The following is a 16,887-nucleotide window of genomic DNA, read 5'->3' as shown; positions in this document are numbered from 1 at the left end:
AAATAACATATAAATATATAATAAGTTTACAATATAAATACAGTATACAAAATATGGTTATGTAAACAATTAACACCAGCTTAAAAACAGAATGTAATCAATGCTACATAAGCAAGCTATTAATATTCCCCACCTATTCTACGAAATTGGTCCTTTATTTAGGATTAAAATATTAATAGTTTCTAAGCCACACCCAGTATTGTTATCAATTATGTAACATTGCCCTATGGGTTTTAATAGTAGAGGGGAAACCCTTTGCAGTCTCTTCCATAACTCATTTTTTCAGTATCTGTTAAAAAGTATATCAAGTACAAACCCAGGGATCGTCCTGAAAGTTTATTTAGCAATCCCGTTACTAACCATGTTCCATTATCCCTTATAGAAAGTACACAAGAAAAGAACATAAGATAGGTTTCTGTTAATCTTACTCCACAAGGGAAAACTCGTTCATTACATTCATTTTGTTGGAATCAACCCTCTAATATAGCAGATGGGATTATATTAAACCTACCTTTGCTAAACACTTGGTGATACTTTGAATAGTTAAATTATCTAAATAATTTGTGTCTCCATTCAAGTTAAAGGACAAACCTAAGCTAATGGGGGAGGAAGAGGTATGTGCAATAGATAAAGAATACTGTGTGTCAATATCCTTAATCCGTTTTGCGAGGATTGACTTTGCCCTGAGTAAGTCTAATGTGAGGAGAGGACTGTGTGAGAAGCCTAATCTCTGAAACTTTTCTTTAATGGCTTTAGACAATTTTGAGCTAAATATGTCATTCTGCATAAGACAGACACAACTGGTCTCTGGGCCCACACACACAAAAGTTTCAGGAATGCAGTATTTGTAGAGTTATCATGTAGAATTATGGAGAATGCTGACCTCCTTACACATTGCAGGCTGGGGAAGTATTTCAAAATGTAAACTACATAAATAAAGGCTTTTATCCCAGGTGCAGGCATACCTCATTTAACAAAGCCTGACAGTGAAGCTCCTTTTTATAAAATCTTTTTATGCTCTCCCAGCCTTAGTTTAGCTGGATGTTTGTAGCAGCATCAGCATTAAGAAGATGGTGGAGGAGGACTGAGGAATACTGACTTTTGGTGTCAGATTGCAGCAGCAGCATGTCTGCAGTCAGTAGTGCAATAAAAAACTAACTAAGGGCCTGAACAGACAGGGCAAAATAAAGCTGCTTCGGGTCACCTTGGAGGTATGCTGTTTAAATGACACAAATGTCTTAAGAGGCCAGAAACTGCGCCAAAGCTGTGCTCCAGTCCTCAGGATTGGAGTGTGGCTTTGGCATGGCTTCTGGCCTCTTAGGACGCATACATCATTTAAATAGCATACCTCCAAAGTGACCCGAAGCAGCTGTATTTTGGCCTGTCTGTTCGGGCCCTAATTTTGCTGTAGCGTTCTGTACCAGAGCTACCTACAACAGGGAACTAAAGAGCAGTGCCTTCAAAACCCCTTCATGAGCATGCATAAACAGTAGAACAAAGAGAGGAGGAGAGACCAGATAAGCCTACCTCAACAACTACATTCAGCGTGGTTTTTTTTAAAAAGCATAGATCTGGTCACCAAAATGAAAGTATAAGAAAAGTGGATGCTGATAAAAGGAAAAAAATTGAAGAAGCTTTCAAGTGGACTTTAGAAGGTTTAGATTGTTTTTGTTTACTTATACAAGGGCTTAGCTGACTTGGTTATTTCATTTCATATGTGCATAGTGTTTTGAATAAAATTTTCATTGAAGCATGTTGAATTGCTGCTTTCATGGTGTAAAAGTATCCATATTCTTTCCACATAATTTGTGGAAAGAATATTTTTTGCTAAAGAGTTAATGGTCAGGAACTTAGCTAATTTGTTAACTGCTGTATACTAGTATCACATATTGGAGGAATAGTAAAGCACTCCTGAAGAACATGAGAACATGAAGTGTGATCTTTAATATTATAGGCAGGTGCAGTTGTTGAAACCAAGATGCCTGACGGATCCTTTCAAGAAGCCGTCATCAGTAAATTGACAGATGCCAGCTGGTATACTGTAGGTGAGTAAATTTTCATGACTATCCAGTCGAAAACTGGCTTCATTGGCACTAAGGTGTATTTCAGTTGCTTTCTGTCCCAAACAACTAATGCTCCCTAGGTAATGATCTTAAGTTTCTACTTTCTAATAAAATATTTAACCTTTGTGTAAAAGAAAATGGCTAAACATTTCACAGTGGTTCAGAATTAGGATAAGAAATTTGAACTAGATGAAATTTCTTACAGGTTAGAAGAATATTCTTTCTTTATGGATGCTTTCTTAAAATATAGCAGCTGAAGTCATTGAAACTGAGTAAGCATTTATTTATTTTTTGAATTTATATCTTGCCTTTTCCCCAAGATGGGATTCAAGTTGGCTTATAATACTTTAAAAAAAATTAAGCAAGAGCAACAACAACTAGTAGTTCACAGACTTAATCTGTATTAACAGTATAAATACCTGGATTATACTACTTCAGGTTGTGCCTGAGAATCCACAGGTGGAATATCTAGTCATGTTAAAAATGGCTCCCTGAATATACAAATCTCATACAGTGGTACCTCGGGATACGAAATACCCAGGTTACGAAATTTTCGGGATACGAAAAAATCCCATAGGAAAACATTGTTTCGGGTTACGAATGTTTTTTCGGGTTACGAAAAAACTTTTGGTGCTTTTTTCGGCTTTTTCGCACGGAATCGCGGCTTTTCCCCATTAGCGCCTATGGCAATTCGGCTTACGAAGGCTTTTCGGGTTACGAACGGTGCCACGGAACGAATTAATTTCGTAACCCGAGGCACCACTGTACGTCTTTTAGAAAATTTCTAGATGCGTCTTCTTTTTCCATATCTGGAGGGAGAATTCAGCAATTAGACATACCTATATTCAGTATGAAATGATTACATAAGAAAACGCTATATTATTCATGGTCACCATAAGGAGACTTGGCGCACACACACACACACACACACACACACACAGAGTTGAGTTACAGGTGCATCATATAGTGCTGCACTTATGTTCTGCTTTTGGACTTCCCACAGACATTTTGTTGAGTATCAGGGGAACAGAATGCAGGGCTAAGTAACCTTTGGTCTGATAACATACTGTAGCTATTTTTATATTGTCTCTTGAGTGTTTGAGTAATCCTGGTTTTGGTGTGGGGAATTCAGATTCTTAGGAAGCAAATACAAGCTGTGTGTTGAAGTAACCACACAAGTCTAGAAAAGCTTGGTTTGATTTCACTGAAGCCTTCATGCAGCTCATTCATTTGCCACATACACTGGGTCCATGCTACCTGCTGGGTTTTGATTCCAGAACTCCCTCTGGACACCAAAATCCATGGATGTTCAAGAGAGAAGGAGATACCATTATATACATAGTAAATGGCATCCCTTATCTCAAACAGCACAATCAAGGTTTGCTTTTTGGAATTTATATATTTTGGAATATTTTCAAGTGGTGGGTAAAAAAATCTGTGTGTATGGAGGGCCAACTGTACTAAGCTTACTTAAATATTTCCCCCTCCCACCCATCAGTCACAAAGGCTCCTAGAATGGCTTACAATTAGTTACCACGGAAAGCAATCTTGTAGCACTTTTGAGACTGAGGTCCAAAACACACTGTAAAAATAATCCAGCTTGAGACCACTTTAACTGCTCTGGCTCAGTACTAGGTACGAGGCCCCAGAACTGTCTGACAGAGAAGGCTAAATGTCTCACGAAACTACAGTTCTCAGTATTCCCTAGCATTGATCCAGGGCAGTTAAAGTGGTCTCAAACTAGATTATTTCTGCAGTGTGTTTTGGACCTGAGTAAAAGAAATGGTCGCATAACCTTTTGTAGACTTGGTCTGTGTCTTGAGATGTAGACCAAATCTAAGAAAGCATATGCTTTGGCTCAGTCACAAAGCTTCTGCAGGATCCGGTTGCATGCTGATATTCCAGAATAACGTGGTTATGTCTCTGATTTTTACATTTAGTTAGTTTGACAGTTCCCAGCCTGCAGGCTAATCTAAATAAGACATGTCACACAAGGAATAGGGGGTGATGGGATGGAAATCAAGTTCAGCAATTCCTGGTGGCTGTCCTTCTCTCTCAGATGTGCAACTGCAGTTGGAACATTGGGGGGGGTCACAAACTGCTGGTATGACAGCTTTCCTGTTCTACCTCTCCCACAGCAATCCGAGTTGGAAGATAGAGGGAAATGATTATACATTTAATATTGTAAATGCTTGTGAAGAGGAGATGAGGTGTGGATTTGGCTTTATAGTCTATTGAATATTGCTGCAGCCCAGGTTTAAGAACCATATTTGTCTTTTTTTTTTTTATATACACACATATGCATGCGTGCACATGCACACACACACAGACACACAGGTATGTGTGGTCAAACAGGCTAATAAGGTACTTAGCCATTTTAGCAATGCTGCTTGAGGTAAAGGTAAAGTGGAGGATTTTGTTCAGATGTCTACATTAACATCCCTGACCATAGCGAGAACTAGAAGGTGGTTTCAAAAAAACTGCATAACTCCAAAATAATTGAAGAAGGAAGTATCTTGGCTGGTCTGAATGTCACTCTTAATTTTCAAATATACACAGAAATGGTTAAGTTGCATTTTTAACTTGGATATCTTTGGCTTGATAATGATAGTTCCACATTTTAGAAATACAGTGGTACCCCGGGATACGAATTGACCGCGTTATGAAATTTCCGGGTTACGAAAAAGTTAGATTGGAAAAAACTGTTCCGGGTTACGATGTTTTTTTCGGGTTACGAATTTTTTTTCGGCGCGAAATTCAAACGCGCGGCTTTCCAGCGCTAACGGAAAGCCCTTTTCGGGTTGCGAAATTACTCGGGTTACGAACGGAGCGGCGGAACAAATTAAATTCGTAACCCGAGGGAGCACTGTACTTTTTTTTAAAAAAAAGCTGAAATAGTTGACATCAAATTTTTGAGGGTAAATATCTTGAAGTCATATTAGAAACCTCCCCTGTTTTATCCTACTGGGCATGGTTATAGTTCAGTGATCCCATGCTTTTCATGCAGAAGATCTTAGTTCCAATCCCTGAGACCTCCAGGTAAATTTCTGGATCTAGAGAACCAAGGACGTCAGAGAGTTGCTGACAGTTATTAAGATAATTAATGAGTAGATCCCAATCTTGACTCTTCAGTTATTGTTGGACCCCCTTCTCAGTTCTGGGTCACTATGTGCAGTCAGACTGCAACCTCCTCTTCCATGGAGAAGCACTGAACTAGATAGATTAGCGGTATAGCATGTTCTTAGGCAGAGTGATTTGCTCATATTGAAAGCCTCTGCCAGTAGAGAATTGCTGGTGACCACAACAGCACACAGTGTTTTAAAAGTTTTCAACTGGTTTTTGAATGAAATATTTCTGAAGGTTTTATTAAAAAGAAAAATGTGTAAATTTAGAATGCCTTACATGGTTGTGAGCGATAACTGCATGGATCTGGAACAATATTTATGCTGTTAGAACAATGGTTGTATTTATAAGTTATATCTTTCAAGAGATTTCCTAAGTGCTTTGCAACTTAATACTTGAGTAAATATTGATTTCTGGAAGAATGACTTAGAATTATTCTAGGAGTGTTTCATGCAAGTGTCAAGGACAAAGCTGTAATGATATTCAATTTCAGGTTCAAGATTTGCATCAAGAATTAAGAACAAAACTTGCTTTATATTTAGACATTTGTTTTAGTAAACTTTGACGTGACTAAACTTTATTGAGGCTGTTGCATTAAGCTCAACTTCTTGGCTCTTATTCCCTTGTGGGTGAGTTCCAAGAGACTGGTTCTGTACTTTGCCCTCCTGTTGCTTCCTTGTAGGATACGCTCTTGAAACATTTGACAGGACTGGGTGTTAAGATGTTGCTTGTCTTTGAAAATAGCTGGGATGTGTGCATTTTAAACAGATATAGGCACTACTTGATTCAAAATGTGAATCTTCTGGTAAATATAGTTTTATCTTTACACATTAGTCTTCAAATTTGCTGTGACTTTCAGCTGGCCCAGCAGCTTTTGGCAGAGATCAGTTTTCTTCCCTGGAATTACTGCTGCTTTATAGACACACTTGCTCTCCCAGTGAATACTGAGGTGCTAATCTTAATGTGTAAATTATTATTATTATTATTAAACTTTATTTCTAGAGCGCTGTAATTATACACAGCGCTGTACAAAGTTGGTAAAATTAAGGAGTATATAAAAGCCTGCCCAAGGCGTACACTCTGAGATAATAACAATTAAATAGAGGAATAGATAAAATTACCATGTAGAAAAGAAAAGACAAATTAAAAACATCAAATATAAAAGCAGATCACATCACATCAAACATTATCAGACAGCCAGATGACAATCACAAATTCCCTGAGAACGCTTCCCTAAACAATATGGTTTTCAGCTCAGCCTTAAAGCTGGTAAAGAGAAATGCATCTTTATGATACAGTGAATTTTTATGTGAAGGTTGTTTTTTTTAAAAAAAATTGGAAGAAGGCATTCAGATTATGATTAAACTTTTGTTTGGATTTTATTGTTGCAAGAATAAGAAAGCAGGATATGCTCTGAAGTCCATGAAGGAAAGAATACACATTCCTCTTCTTGCTGACATTTCTTGGCAAGGAGACAGGGGTTTGGATCCTAAGTTCTCTCCTGCCAGCAGGAGCATCTCGTGAGCACAGTTCAACTCACTTAATGCTTCTACAAGCAAAACAATGTTCATCAGTGTTCCTTTCTCCCTGCAGTACCTCACCCTTTCCAAAAATCTCCTCTGAGGAGTACTTCAGGAGGAAGGGAAAATGCATGCATGTTCCCACTCTTGTCCTTTTCGGATCCTCTGCTAAATCAGAAATCTTCAGAGAATGGTAGGACTCCTATGAATAGAAGGCAAACTTAGGATTCAAGGCAGGATCTTTATTTTTGGCAGATGAGTCCTGAATAATATTAGCTTGACCCAAAGATGTGCACAGCACAATCCAGGGGATGTCTGATTTAGTTGCAAACTAGCCACACCACTGCAGGGAGATACTGATACGCCAGTCTTTTTCATTTGAGTTGGAGTAAAATATTGAAACTGAATGGCGTTTACTTATACCACGATGATCACTGCCTTAGATGTTATTTTAAGAAGACAGTTTTGTATAGGATCAGCAGCTAGAGGCCTCAGTATCCTTCTGAATATCAGGTGGTGGGAACAAATTGGATAGTCTATTTATGTACCTTGCTTCTAAGCTCCCAAAGATGAGTGATTGACTGCTATTGGAACTTGAAGACTGATATTAAAGAGAATCAGCTCTTGCAAAAATTTTGCAGGGTTGGGGTTGCACCTTCAACCTGGAGCTAGACAGTTTTTTCCGTTGATGAAAGAGCTTTAATTAGTGGAATCAGGAGAGGAATGGTCTCTCTGCCATGTTGTGCACCAGAAAAATTGATGCAGAGGGCTGGGAAACCCTCTGGAGCACATTTCCAAGTTATCCTAAAGGTTCAAGTAAAGGGGAGGATCTGCATAAATTTGCTCAGGAATATTCTTCATTGGTTTTAAGAAATTAAACTTAAGCACCACTACTGCAGAGTAAACTGTGCTGAACTCAGTTAGAACTGGCAAGTGTGCCTTAAGTAATTCACATGTTTCTATGTGTTGTCAGCCTAAAGTTAAGTTCATATTTTAAAAAAACCTGGTGAAGTTACTAGTTTATTTAAATAGTGACAATTACAATGTGCAGGTAGACAGGGAGAGGACTGATTTGGTCATACTTATGATATTAGTGTAATCTGATATGGAGAGTAGCAGATCAGAAGATATATGAATAAAAATGTCATATACCATCAGCATAGATATTTGAACATATACCTGGTTGTGGACAAAATGCAATTCTTGGTATGAAACCATAGAAATTAAAATGCATGTCTGTTGAAGGATCAAGAGTAGTAGTAGATGCTACCACTCTGCATTCTACCTGTGTATGAGTGGATCTCAAACTTCACCCTCCTCAGGTTGTGGGGATGCTACAGAAGAGATGAGCTGTTGACCTTATATTTCTTCCAGCTCATTGTGGTGTAGGTATATAGTAACCAATTTCTGAGACACCACAGAGACATAGGGCAGGAGTTGTGGTTAAACTGTAATGTTTTATACATCACAGTGGCATGTCTACTTTGGGCTTATCAAAGTAGTAGGGCACCAGAGAGATGCAACCATTTTTGCAGGACCTATTTATTATATATATATGTGTGATATATGCTAAATTGAGACAATGAAATACACTTTCCAACTTACATCCATTTTGTGATCAAATGTTGGCTCAAAGACGTTGCTTCTGAATACCTTTTGGCGCATTGTCCAAAAGATGAAATTTCAGAGAAAGTTCTTCCTTACGCAGTGTAACCGTGGCACCCCTCAGATTGTCACACAGAAACCAGTGCAGAGAACAAGGCAGGATTTTGGATGAGCATGGCCTTGGGACAGTCACTGTTTTGCGGCCTCTCCTAAATTGCAGCAAGGATGAAATGGTGTGAAGGCTGTCCTAAACTTTTTGAAGAAGGGCAGGTAGAAGCAGTGGTCATGGTGATGATTATCTAAACACCTTTTTCTGTCTTTAAAAATAAATGGTGGAAAAAATGAATTGTTTATCTTAAATAAGAATGCTTGGCTTCCTGTTCTCCATTCCTTTTTGGACCTTATTACTTTATACATTGCAGTATGGGGAAAATGTTTAAAATAACTGTAGGCCTATAATAATTTAGCACAGGTGTGTGCCTGTGTACAGAGCAATTCAAGAACAATAGGGCAAAAACAGAGTAAGAACAGCTTTACTTTTGCATCATTCTTTTTTAATCACCCTATATATATATATATGAGAACAGCTTTGGAAATTCTGCAGCTGCAGTATTAAATGAAATTGTTATGTATCCTTGACTAAAGGATATTTATAGCTGGGGAAGCAAGTATGTTTTATTGGATGAAACATGAACAGTTATAAAAGAGCAAAAAGACTCCATCAGTTAGTCTTCTAGGAAACTTTCATTCTGTGGTACTTTTTGACTGTATTATTTAAGAACAGCTGATGAGTGTTTTGAAAAGGTCATGCTCTGGAAAGCTTTGATTTGACGGCGGTTGCATGTGAAGTAGATTAAAAAGAAAGGGGATTTAAAACAGCAAGGAGTATTTTACTGGGTCAAAGGAGTAGGAGGTGATAGGATAGAAGTATGGTTGTAAAAAAGCATTGAGAAGCCAGATGCTTGTGCCCTTGCTTTTTACAGTCCCAGCAAGAAAAATGTAAACAACATATTTAATGTGGTGAAATTGACACACTTTCTCTGGCAAATAACTCAGTTGCGGTTGCATGAGCTTGCTCTATTCAATCACTTAGTTTAGGTTACTAAGAGTGGATTTCATGAATAAAGAGAAATATTGTTTTCTTGACTAGTAGATGAAATGGGGGGAATTTCACTGTACTGTGAAAGATGCAGTCTCTGAAAGGAACTATAAGAGACTAACAGGAAAAGGAGGGTTCGGTGGAAGTAATTAACTAAACACACAGCTCTTGTGTATGTAGTCTATGACTTTTTATGAAGTATAAAACCAAGCTGCACAAAAGCCATAGATAAGTCATTAGAAGAGGTCCTTCATGTTGAATATGATGTGAAAACCTCCACCGAATGTACGTTGGGGATGTGTGTGAAGTATTCCAGTAAAATATCAAATCTCTTAGTCTTTCCAATGGTACTTTTTGTTGAAAATGAAAGCTTTATGCAAGTTCAATTAATTTAATAATGCATCCTTTATCAGGCATACCAACAGTATTAAATTTAAGTGACAGAATTTTAATTATATGTTCAGAGTTCTTTAGGAGCTTATGAGCACGTTTCCCTACTAGGATATGTTGTGCCCTCAGTTGAGACAAGGAAACAAGCTTTCAGGTTAAAGCAAACCCATTATAATATACAGTACATTGGTTAGAAGAGATGTCCTTGTTGAATACATTTTTCCTTGTCTTTATAACCCACTGAAAGATTGGGGGGGGGGGTTGATTTTCATTCTGTGATGAAATCTTGGAGTGCATACTTCCAAGATACTAAAATTCTCTAAAGATTCTAGAAAACTGTCTTGATCCTGCAGCCTGAATTTAAGAGATAACCAACTGTCCCTTTGCCTGTCAAAATTGATGGGCTTTGGTACAATTAATTGTGCATAAAATGGACAGTGCTTATGGTACTCTGTAGTAACAGGAAATGTTTCTTGGTTAGGAGGGGGCATTAGAAAAGTATCACTTGATCATTAGACCTAGTCAGCCTTCTCCCAGCTTTTTGAAATAAAGATAATAAGGCATTATTGAGCCACACTTGCATCTGAAACAGGTATGTGGAGGAAGTTGTTTAGCTAGCTAGTACCCAACTTGCTCATAGTCAAGATTCAAATTTTAGTATGGACTGTCTTTGAACACTGTAAGTAGACTGTAGTTTCTGTTGGATTAAATAAAAGTAGACATAACACATTATTGTTTTACCTTTCATTTAACTAACCTTTCAGATTTGGAATACTTGGCCATGCCACCAGTTTCAGCATTAGTGACACAATCTTCAGCTCTGTACATCTTTCTGTACTAAAAATTTAGGCCTTAATTAAAATGGAAGACATTGCATATTTTCAGATCTGCAGTGTGTTTTCTTTGTCCCAGGCAGAGGAATCCTCTGTGTCTGATGAAGACAGATTTTTCCATTCTTGTTTAACATTTAGGCCAATTGTCTTGGATGCGCCATTTTAGAAACTACAAGTGCTTTCTATTGTCCCATCACAGATTGGATAAGTGCACTGGAGTAGGTAGCTGTCCACATGTCTAGATGAGATGTTGAACAGGTGGGGACCTCAGTCTTTTCTGGATAAAAAACATTTTCTTGGCTTCCTGCCTTCTGTTCTTGTTGCCACTGCTTTGAATTTTATTGGAGTCCACACACTCCAGCTACTTCTGGAAGTTACAGATGAACTGTGGTAGACTCCTTTTTGTAACTTGCACAATTTAGCCTACCTTTTGTTGATTAAAGACAAAATTGAAAGGGCTTGAAAGGTTTGTTCCTGTGGCTGTACAGAAGAGTGTAGCTTTTTTATCTACAATTATGTGTCTCTCTGCCCTAGCGCACAATAAATATTAATTTAGTACAGTGGATCCTTGTTATACGCTGGGGTTTGGTTCCAAGATCCCCCGTGTATAACAAAATCCGTGTATGCTCAAGTCCCATTAAGTATAATGACATAGCAAAATGGTGTCCCTAATAAAAAATGGAACATCAAGGTAAATTTATACTTTTTTTGGAACATTTTCAAACCGTGTATGCTTAAATCCGTGTATAAGAAGGGCAGACTGTATTGTGTCTTCTGGAGAAGTGGTGTATCTTTAAATCTATCCTGGAATGGATTTTTAAAAAAAAAACAAACCACTGTTCTTGGCTTAATCTCCATTTTTAATAAGATTACATTTAATCTTGATGTGTATAGTTGTATTTAGCAGTATCCTACACTATTGTGGATTGGTGGTTCTTGGGTCTAGGAATTGCAGTCCCTCTGAGGTGTTAGGTGCATATACTCCTACATTCAATTCTGGAGGCTGCAGCAGATTTCATGGATTGGAGTGCTTAGGGCCAATTTTGACTAGCCCATCATCTGTGGCCTTTTCTGAAGTGGGTAACTTATCCACAGTAGTAATGCACTAACTTTCCAATTAGACAAGTGGAGTTGCCCTTGAGAATAACTCAGAAGCTGAATCTAGTGGAAAATATAGCAGTTAGATTGCTGATTGGAACACCATGTAGAAACTATATAATACCAGCCTTAAAGAAATTGTCCTGGCTGCCAATATGTTTCCAGTCCAAATTCTAGATGATGGTAATGACATTGAAAGCCCTAAGTGGTTTAGGATCTTGATATTTGAAGGAGCATATCTCTATATACACCAGCCTGAGGTTTACTGGAGGGGCCCTCTTCTGTGACCGACCTACAAGGGCAATTCTCTGTGTGAAAATATGGGGAAAGGATTTCTTAATATGTCTGTTACACAAGATCTGTGTATCTGTCTGAAATGTATATTGCGTTGTTCTCTGACATGAATGTTAAAGGGTGAAATACTGTTGTCAACTTGCTGCTTTCAGGAAGCTCATTTCTTCAGTTAATGCACTCAGCTAAATGACTTCATGTCATCTAAGCTTATGGACTCCTTGTCTTCCTGTGGGTGAATGGCTACTGTGCTGTAGAAGGAGCCACCCAGCCAAAAGATTAGGATTTCCCCTTAATACACCAATGTGTTTCTCAACTATTTTTTGCCCTTTCCATGTCTTTGTCACACTGAGAAGCACTGGTAGCTAAGCAATATTTCAGTGAGTGGTTTCAGTTTCTTGGTGTTGATTGTGATAAGATGGAGAGAAAGGCCTGTTACAGACTGCCAAAATAAAGCTGCTTCGGGTCTCTTTGGAGGTATGCTATTTAAACGATGCATGCATCCTAAGAATCCGGAAGCTGCACCAAAAGCTGCACTCCGGTGCTTAGGAATGGAGTGTGGCTTTGGCGCGACCTCCGGACTCTTAGGACCCATGCATCATTTAAACAGCATACCTCCAAAGAGACCCGAAGCAGCTTTATTTTGGCAGTCTGTAACAGGCCATAGTCTCAGTATAAGAGATGCTTCATTCCACATTGAAATGTTCCATGCAGTGTGGTACAGGATGGAATTTATGTGACAGAGACAAGCAAATGATTTGAGAACATCAAATTCAATCAGATGTAGACCACATTTGCAACCTAGATGGGTTATAAGTTATAAATACAGTGAGCCCTTGGTATCCACTTGGGTTTGGTTCCAAGATCCCTTGTGGATACCAAAATCCATAGATGCTCAAGTCCCATTATATACAGTGGTGTAGTAAAATGGCATCCCCTATATAAAATAACAAAATCAAAGTTTGCTTTTTGGATTTGTATGTGAGATACCAGTTCAGATAGAACTCTTCTGAGACCTACTGCTTGCTTCAGCAATTCATATCCTTCATTCAGCTGCCTTTTGCAAATCTAACATTTTACAACTGGCATATACATAATATTGTTTTGGTCTGGCTTTGTTTAGTTTTTGATGATGGTGACGAGAGGACATTGCGACGGACATCGTTGTGTTTGAAGGGGGAGAGGCACTTTGCAGAAAGTGAGGTAATGTCATCGTTAATACTGAAAAGTATATTCTTTAGTTTTTACTTGGGTATGTTCTTACTGAAATTGGTAAGCTTTTCTCTTCCTTCTCTTAGACTCTTGATCAACTGCCACTGACAAACCCTGAGCACTTTGGAACACCAGTTATTGGGAAAAAATCCAACAGAGGAAGACGATCCTCTCTTCCTGTGTGAGTGTTTTGCGATACTATATTTTACTAATGGTATTAGTAAACTTTTCTCAGTGAGATTTAGGCTTCTTCTGCATTAGAGTGATCCAGGCAGGTACTGGCCTTCATTGGAGAACAGAGAATTAAATATACTGTCTGCAAAGGGGAGAATAATTGCAGAAATGTGTTTAATAATAATAATAATAATAATAAAAAATTTTATTTGTATACCGCTTTTCCACAGATCAAAGCGGTTTACAACCGTAGAAAACCATTACAACCATAAAAAAAGTTACAAAACATCTCTAGATAAAAACCAATTATACAAAATTTAAAACACAGTCATACAGCAAGGTAAGGCAGGGAATCAATGGCATCAACATACACATTTATCAGGGGGGAAGGCTTGACAAAAAAGGAAGGTTTTAAGCCTTTTTAAAAATGTTTCTAGGGGGGTCGTCAAACGGAGCTCCTCGGGAAGGCTATTTCATATTCGCGGGGCCATCACTGAAAAGGCCATCTGGGAAGTAATAACATATTTAGAAGGTGGAATTTCCAGCAAGTTCTTCCTGGTTGTTCTGAGTGTGCGGGGCAGATTATATGGGGAGATGCAGTCCCTCAAGTAACTCGGGCCCAAGCCATGTAGGGCTTTATAGGTAATAAACAACACCTTGTATTGCGCTCGGAAGCGAATAGGCAGCCAGTGAAGATCTTTTGAAATAGGTGTTATATGGTCAAACCTAGATGTACTGGTGACCAGTCTGGCTGCCATATTTTGTACTAACTGAAGCTTCTGGACTTGGTACAAGGGTACCCCCATGTGGAGCACATTACAGAAATCTAGACGAGAGGTTACCAGAGCATGTACCATAGTTTCAAGGTCCCTTTGACCCAGGTAGGGTCGCAGTTGGCGTATCAACCGAAGTTGATAGCAAGCACTTCTGACCATCACATCTACTTGAGATGTCAACTGCAGAGACGAGTCCAGAAGTACTCCTAGACTGCGAACTTTGTCCTTCAGGGGAAGTGTGACCCCGTTCAGGACAGGTGGATAAATTTCTTTCCCCAGGCCTGGGGAACCTATTACCAGTACTTTAATTTTTTGTTTAAAATTGTTACTCCTAGACATTCATTTAATGGTAATGGTGTAATAAGCCATGTGGAAATTAAAAATAAATTCACTGAGTAGAATGAAAACAGCTTTAGGCAGTTTCTTGCACCCAGACATAGATTTGCAGAATTGGAAGAGACCACAAGGGCCATCAAGTTCAACCTTTGCCATGCAGGAATACACAATCAAAGCACTCCTGACAGTTGGCCATCCAGCCTCTGTTTAAAGACCTCCAAAGAAGGAGACTCCACCACTCTCCAAGGAAGTGTATTCCACTGTCAAACAGTTCATACTGTCAGAAGGTTCTTCCTAATGTTTTGGTGGGATCTCTTTTCCTGCAGTTTGAATCAGATATTTCTAGAGCTGGAAGAAATTGGAAGGGCCACCTGGTCCAATCTCCTGCTGTGCAGGAATACATGATCAAAGCACTCCCAAAACAAGGCCATCCTGCTTCTTTTTAAAAACCTCCAAAGGAGGAGGTTCCACTACACTCTGAGGCAGGGTGTTCCACTGTCAAACATTTCTTACTGTCAGGAAGTCCTTCTTAATGTTGAGGCAGAATCTCTTTTCCTGTAGTTTGAACCCATTGGTCTGTGTCCTAGTCTCTGGAACTGCAGGAAACAAACTTGCTCCATCTTCAGTATGGCAGTATGACACTACTTCAAAAATTTAAACAGGGCTAACATAATAATAATAAATTTTATTTGTATACCGCTTTTCCATAGATCAAAGCGGTTTACAGACTATTAAAACCATTACAAACCATCTCATAAAAATAGATAAAATCCAATAAAACATTCATACAGATATATAAACTCTAAACACAGTCCTTCAAGAGGGCAACAAAAATATGCAACATCATTCTTCAGAGGGGAAGGCTTGACAAAAGAGAAAGGTTTTAAGTCTCTTTTTAAATGTTTCTAGGGGGGTCATCAGACGGAGCTCCTTGGGAAGACTGTTCCAAATCTGGGGGGCCGCCACTGAAAAGGCCATCTGAGAAGTGGAAACATATTTGGATGAAGGAATTTCCAACAGATTCTTCCCGGATGTTCTTAGTGTGTGGGGCGGATTATATGGGGAGATGCGGTCCCTCAAGTAACTCGGGCCCAAACCATGTAGGGCTTTATAGGTGATAACCAACACCTTGTATTGCGCTCGGAAGCGAATGGGCAGCCAGTGGAGATCTTTCAAAATAGGTGTTATATGGTCAAACCTGGATACACCGGTGACCAATCTGGCTGCCATGTTTTGTACAATGGTAGCCCCATGTAGAGCACATTACAGAAATCTGAGCGAGAGGTTACCAGAGCATGTACCACAGTTTCAAGGTCCCTTTGGCCCAGGTAGGGTCGCAGCTGGCGTATCAGCCGAAGCTGATAGCAAGCACAAAGTGGCGGACAAAATAGCTCCCTGAGGGACCCCAGATGTTAGTTCCCTCTTAGAGGAGCAAGTGTCCCCTAACTGCACCATCTGGAATCTTCCCGAGAGGTAGGAACGGAACCACTGGAGCGCAGTGCCCCCGATGCCCAACTCCCTCAGGTGTTCACCTTTTAATCTTTTCTTCTCCAGGCTAAACATATTTGGCTCACTAATCTGCTTCTCATAGGGTATGGTTTCCAGACCTCCTCTAGATATGCTCCAACATATCAGATATTGCTTCTGAAATTCTCATTTCAGCAAGTCTGCTTTTTGTCATTGAGAGACTGAGAAGGATACTGTATAAGAACAAACCAAGCTTACAATTCCAATATTCCTAGAGGGGCATAAAATGAGCACATGTCTGTGGATCCAGGATAGAAGGGTGATTTGAACTTTTTGTCCATGGGTAGCTTCTGAGGGGAAGAAAGAAGTCACCTATGTATTCTGGACATTTGCTGTCCCAACCTCTGTTGGTGTTCTATGAAATGGAATATTCTCTTCCTGCAGGAACATCTTGCAAATCTCTGCTAGAGATAGTTGCAAAAGTTATAAATCAGAAATCATGATGACAGGAAAGATTAAAAATCCTGAGTCTTAAGGAACAATATTTGCATTCCAGGTGGCAATTCAAAAGGAGGATTAGGCACACTGGTCATATTTGAACATAAATGTCTTGCTCCACTGCTCTGAAAGATTTGAAAGTGTGGTAAAGGAAGAATATAAGCAAATAGAAAATAACTTCACTGCTCTGTAAGGCTGTTTACTATTTAATCATTGGCCGGAATGGGTTAAATTATGCAAACAGTTACCTATTACAATTTGCATAATTTACATGGTCATAGAATTTAGGTTTTCTTGGTACAGGACTTGTACTATTTTGATAGGTGCTTGTTTTTGTTGTTTTTAAGCTCCTAATAGACTCATGTGTCCTTAGTACAGAACAGGATGCTTTTTGAGCAGTGT

General features: G+C 38.9%; 1 protein-coding gene across 4 annotated transcripts in view; it reads left to right on the top strand.

Moving 5' to 3' along the window:
• The window catches only part of ARID4A (AT-rich interaction domain 4A), an 81,444-nt gene that overhangs the window by 8,564 nt on the left and 55,993 nt on the right, over positions 1–16,887 (top strand). For all 4 annotated transcript variants that reach the window (XM_042453594.1, XM_042453566.1, XM_042453585.1 and 1 more), the window contains exons 5-7: positions 1,955–2,045; positions 13,146–13,225; positions 13,321–13,415. In XM_042453594.1, coding sequence (XP_042309528.1) covers positions 1,955–2,045; positions 13,146–13,225; positions 13,321–13,415 — 266 coding nt within the window. The remainder of the gene's footprint in view (positions 1–1,954; positions 2,046–13,145; positions 13,226–13,320; positions 13,416–16,887) is intronic.

Source organism: Sceloporus undulatus, chromosome 1 (genome assembly GCF_019175285.1).
Source record: "Sceloporus undulatus isolate JIND9_A2432 ecotype Alabama chromosome 1, SceUnd_v1.1, whole genome shotgun sequence".
In the NCBI taxonomy this organism is placed as follows: domain Eukaryota; kingdom Metazoa; phylum Chordata; class Lepidosauria; order Squamata; family Phrynosomatidae; genus Sceloporus; species Sceloporus undulatus.
The sequence above is the reverse complement of the archived record's forward strand: the minus strand, read 5'-3'. Positions and strand labels throughout refer to the sequence as shown.